The following is a 6,178-nucleotide window of genomic DNA, read 5'->3' on the forward strand; positions in this document are numbered from 1 at the left end:
AAGAAAATTATATCATAGTCAAGAAAATGTCACATGTATCTCAAGAAAAAGTATAAACCAAATAACTACCTAAACCAACTCCGGATATCAAGGCATACTCGCATGTTATTATTATTTTATATGTTACTTGCATTAGTGGAGAATAGTATCATGTATATAAATCGGGCTCCCGTAAACCGTCCCGGGAACACGGCTTCAAGACAGGATTGGTCCTTGACCCTTATATATAACTCCTGATATCAAGGATGTGCATTAGCCTGCTTATCTACACATTATATTCTCCGTCCAATTCCCCTTTATAAACCTCATATTTATCTATTTATTTTAAGTGGTTGTGCATGAAATATTATTCACTAACCACAGAGTTGCCATAGAACGACTTCCGTAAAATTTATTAAAAATAACTGTGACCCAAAACATGTCCAATCAAGATGGGTGCATCATCTAGTCAATGTTATTATAATAATAGTAATAATCAAGAGAAACTCCTCACATCGGGATATGATGTCAAGGGTATAGTCATGCTATGATAACACGCTTATGAATCATATTTTGACGGGAGTCATTTTCATGCACAATCAACCCTATTAAATATCATTAGGTGATCAAACATAGCATCAGGTGATCCAATAAGCATCAAGAGATCAAACAATATCATCCTTCATCTTAACAAAAGAAAAAAAATAAATAAATAACATAATTGTTTGTGTCAAATCAGGCCAAACGGGTTTGATTTGACAGCATAAAAATCTACAAAACTGGTTTTAGTGAGCAAAAGGCCCAAACGAGTCTGAAATTTTAGTTTTAGACCCAAACGGGTCTAGTATTTTAAGTTTTAAACCTAACCGGGTCTGGAAATTAGAGTTTTAGACCCAAACGAGTATAGTATTTTGAGTTATAAATCCAAACGGGTATAAAAATTTGATATTGGATCCTAACCGGGTCAAACGGGTCTGTAATTTAAATTATAAACCCAAACGGGTCGGGTCTGGAAATTGATATTAGATCCTAACCGGGCCAAATAGGTCTGTAATTTGAATTATAAACCCAAACAGGTCTAAAATTGATATTGGATCATCCTAACCGGGTCAAACGAGTATGTACTTTGAATTATAAACCCAAACGGGTCTGGAAATTGATATTGGATCCTAACTGGGTCAGGTTTGAGTTCATAATAGACCCAAATAGCTTTTGAAAAAATGATGGGCAAAAGATTCGAACCCAAGACCTAAGAACTAATAACTAAGTCCCTTAACCACTATACCCAAGAGTCCTCTACCTTAAGATTGTTACAAGAATTATTTACATATAGTCTAAATTAACTACGATTCTACCAAATACAAAAATAAGTAAAAGGATTTATAAAACTTAAATACTCTGTTGTGGTCAATAATAATAATAATAATAATAAGTTTATTACCCAAAAAGGGAATTTAACAGAAAAGCATAACATAATTACAAGCATTTTAACCATGTATAGACATCTAAGGGAAGTATAACTAAGATTCCCTACAACAAGCCATATCCACATGAATTGATACCCGTGGAGAACTAAACATTAAGAGAAATTCCCTAAATATTATAAATAACAAATTTAAAGTTTGAGAAATTTAAATTTGTTGTTGCGGAAAAAATAATTCTCTTGCTATAACCAAAATAATCTCATGAATTAAATATATACTTAAACCATCATCAATATATAAAGATTCTAATCAACTAGAAGCATAACATGCTAGCATCATCTACCAAACATCTATAATTTCACAAGCTATGAAAGGATTTATGAAGATGAAACTTTTTGAAAAGAAAAGGGAAAGAAAAAAAGGAAAAATATATTTGCCGATTTGTGTAAAAAAAGAACTCCAATCAAAGATCTTTCACTTGCCTCCTAAGATGTAGTCAGTGCCCCTCCTTTCTTCTCCTTTTTTTTATTTTCGTGAGGTTTTCAGATGGTAAAGAAAAGAAAAATATTTAAAGGATATATGCTTATTGAGGATAGACTTTGTGGTTAGGGATTTTGTAGGATAAAAGGGATTTTGTTGTTGAGATTTTAATTTTGATTTCTGTGAAACGTGGTATCATGGCAAAAAGAAAAAAAAATTGGTTTTCTTTTTCACGTTCACTCTCTCACTTTTTTTTAAAAAAGAAACCGAATATATCATAGGGAAAAATAGGTGTAGATGGGTGTAAACTTGTTCAAGGGCTTTGGTTGCATACAAGTTCTAATGTACTGGGCTATAAGTTGAATTGGGCCTTGGAAAAAAAATAAAATTCAAGAGTAAGCTGGGCCTTGAACAAAGCTTGTGTGCTGGGCTATAAGACGAATTGGTCCTTGGAAAATAAAATAAAATTCAAGAGTAAGTTGGGCCTTGAACAAAGCTTGCCATAAGAAATGTGATTGTGGGCCTTAGCTTACATATATATATATATATATATAGAAAAATGGGTATGCTTGGTATCAAGCATAAATCTGTGCTTGGTAGTGTGGTGTCTTATTCTCATCCACTCATTCTAATTTTCAACCACTCCCCAATCATATGAATTTGGGCCTCGATTTTAATGAGTGGATGAGAATATGTTACCTCACTACCAAGCACAAAAACTTGTGTTTGGTACCAATCATATCCATTTTTCTCATATATGTATACATATATACGAATATGTATACATATACATACATAGACACACACACACACACATATAGGGGGTGTTTGGTTCAATTTCTCTAAATTATAGGAAATATTTTCCACCCAAAATATGATTTCCTTGTATTTCTTAAAAAATTATAAGAAAAGTTTTGAGAAGTCGAAAAGTACAATTTTCTTGTTTTTTTACTTTGTTTGTTTGGTTCAAAACAAGAAAATGGCACGTAACTTTATAGAAAATAGCATGATTTCTTATAATTTATAGAAAAATTGAACCAAACACTCCCTAAATTTATGGAAAAATACCAACTTTTAGAAAAGTGTCAGTCTCAGATTTCTGGGTGATTTCCATCCATTTTGAGAGGAAATTAATTTTGGTACTTTTTTGTACTTAACAGAATATATTTATGTAAATTTTTTTGAACCAAACACGGTTTACAAAAATCTATAGAAAACTTTTATTTACAGAATTACCATTGTCAGATATTTTGAGAAAACTTTTCTATAAAATTGTGCAACCAAACACCCCCATAGAGTAAAGCTCTTATTTGCTATATTTGAGATATGTGTAAAACTCCTATAAACTAAAGTGGATAAGAGCCCTTCGTCCACCAACTTTTTTAACCAGTGATCTTGCATTGAGATTTGTGTTAGCATATAATACAAATGAAGGCACAAATCTCAAAAATAGCATTGATATGTAGCACAAATCTCAAAGCATAATGAAGGGGTAAAAAGTTTGGTGAACAAGTGCTCATGTCCACTTAAGTTTATATGAGCTTTACTCTACACACACACACATACACACACACACGCATATATATATATATATATATATATATATATATATATATATATATATAATATATATAGATAATCTCCAGTACTTCGCAATGAACTACCTTTTTACTCCATCGAGCCCATTGGAAAAGTTCTATTCATCTAAACCAGTATTAAAATTGATACGAGTGGATGAAGGGTCAAACGACGACGGGTTCACCCCCAACTTGGAGTGTTAGGGTTTTTTAGAATACTGTCGTCAAGTTCAACGGGAGCGCATCATCCACAATTCGTTCAATCAATGTGATTTTAGAGGCGTCAAGGAGGAAATCCCGCTGCCTATGACAAGGATAACCCATTAATATCTCTCTCTCTCTCTCTCGTCTCATCTCTTACTCTATACTATAACTATATATAATATATATATATATATATATATATATATATATATATATATATATATATACACTACACACATATACACATATATATGTTTATGTGTGTATATATCGTGTATGTATATCTTTCTTGCATTTGTTTCCTTGACAATTCCACTACAACAGTATTTCCTCGGGGTTCCTTAACATTCATGAAGGCTCGTCACGTGTTGAGACATAAAATCTGACCCTCTTTATCTCTTTATATGTTTCTTGTCACAATCATACGTATGTTATAGATAACTTTAATAAAAGTAGTCAGGTTGAATGTTTATCTATGTATTTCAAGTTAATATAAGCTTCATCATTAGAATGCTTTGCTATTCTGCGTACATTAACCAATCATAAAAAGCCTCAATAAGATCTCTCATTGCACCATAGGTTGTTATCTCGTCAAAGTTTCTTGACCATTAGCATTTTAAATTATTTGAGATTAGTGCCATAAATTTGGATTAGTGATAAAGTAAATTCTTGGATGTAACTAGCTTAGAATATAGATACAATCAAACCGTCCAAATTAGAGTCACATAAAAAGGCAAGAAAGTTATATCCTTTTTTACTTTAAACCTCTAACTTTTGACCAAATTAAGCACGATCACAATATCACAAGGTAAAAAGCATTTGCAGATTCGTTTAGTTTTCTACTTTCTCTTTTATTGCCAAAATGATCCTTTTTTGGGAGACATTTTTTTAAGCACGGCTTTACAGAACTTTAGAATCGTGCACATGAATAAGAATATATTCTTGTATAGTTTTTTATATCATATAAAATTAACCTTGTTGATCTTGTAACTTGTTGTAGGATCTGTTCCAGCTTTATCCATTTGAAGATTGATGCAATGATGTTCATTGTGGATTGCATGTGTGACATAATCCTACGTTATCTTCATTTTTAAATGTTTTGATATCCTTTCATTCTCCAAGTTTTCATTATCTACCTACAAAAGAAACATTAGAGATATAGAGGAATTGTCATGGGAAATTGTTGCGTTTAATCGTGGAGAGTATACTATGAAATCCATACATCTCATATTTGCAATAAAAATAAGAGAGAAAGCAAGCATGTCTACAACAGTTTCTTGACTAACTTGCTTTAATATGATGTATTGGTCATCACAATGCATCCTCTTGCTAAATGAAAGTGAAATAGAGGTTATGATTGGATTAATGTGAGGAATTTGGCACAACCATAATCGCTAGAGAGTTGGTGACAGTGGGCTGACTGAAGATGCAATTATCTTTGGTACTCGAATTTGATAAGGAAATACTTGTTGGCAAGTAAAACTAATTTTATTTCTACAAATGATTCCCAATAATTTTAACACTCAGGATGGAGCGCGGGAACAGGCGATTCGACAGGCGACAAGGAGCGGCTCCTCTTCAGACAGCTTTTACGGTTCCAAGACGGCGCCTCGTTTCCTTCATCAACGGTAAAATCACTGTCTCTCGTCAGCCCTCAACCTCTTCGTCTTCCTCTCCTCCCAACAGCCTTTCTGCTCCAGAATTTTCCCTTCCCCCAGCTTCTAACCTTCAAAACCCTAACCCCTCTGTTTTGTTCTGTCCATCTCCCTATCATCCTCTCACTCATAAATCATCCTTTGCCGACCTTCTCAAAGGATCCAAGCCTCTGCGACCATCCTCGTCCAAAGGCATCCTTCCCTTCCAGAAGAATGGTGGACTAAGGTTTCCTACAAGAAGAGTTCAAAAAGACCGAGCTCCTCCTCTTCTCCCTCCAAACCCCCCCCCCCCCCCTCCCTTAAAACCTTTTAGATGTTTCCTTTATGTAGAGAAAAGGGACCACATAGTAAATAACTATTCTTTAGGTGATTTTAAATGTTTTGCTTGCAACTTGGTAGAGCATACTTCGATGTGTTGTTCCAATAGGAAGCAGCCCCTGATTCAGAGCATCAACCCCCTACCCCTACCTTAAAAGCTTCTGCTTTCCGACCTTCTCCTTTGTTTATCCCTGATGTCCCTCTCCCTGAGTCAGTGGTTAATAGCATGGATGAATTCATCTTCTACGCTTTTTTCCAGATAAAAGTAGGCAACCCCTCCTACGAGGAGTTGATAGAGAACCTTGAGTTCCATCTTAAAGTGGATAAGTGGAAAACCGTTGTTAGAAAATCCTCTTCTTCCTCTTATTTCATCCAGTTCCCAGATGCTAAGACCTTGGATTATGCCTCCAACTCCTTTTTCAGCATGGGTAACTTCAGAGGTATTTCCCCCCCTAGTTGGAGCAATCTGGCCTCAAAGCTCTGCCTATATTTGTCTATGTTTGGGTAGAGATCCTTGATTTACCCATTCATCTTTGGGATT

General features: G+C 34.2%; 1 protein-coding gene across 1 annotated transcript in view; it reads right to left on the reverse strand.

Annotated features, from left to right (window-relative positions):
• The window catches only part of LOC109836485 (protein FAR1-RELATED SEQUENCE 5-like), a 36,603-nt gene extending 30,738 nt beyond the window's left edge, over positions 1-5,865 (reverse strand). The window contains exon 1 of the mRNA XM_020404394.1: positions 5,788-5,865. Within this exon, the coding sequence (XP_020259983.1) occupies positions 5,788-5,865 (78 nt within the window). The remainder of the gene's footprint in view (positions 1-5,787) is intronic.

This window comes from Asparagus officinalis, chromosome 1 (assembly GCF_001876935.1).
Source record: "Asparagus officinalis chromosome 1, Aspof.V1, whole genome shotgun sequence".
NCBI classification, from domain to species: domain Eukaryota; kingdom Viridiplantae; phylum Streptophyta; class Magnoliopsida; order Asparagales; family Asparagaceae; genus Asparagus; species Asparagus officinalis.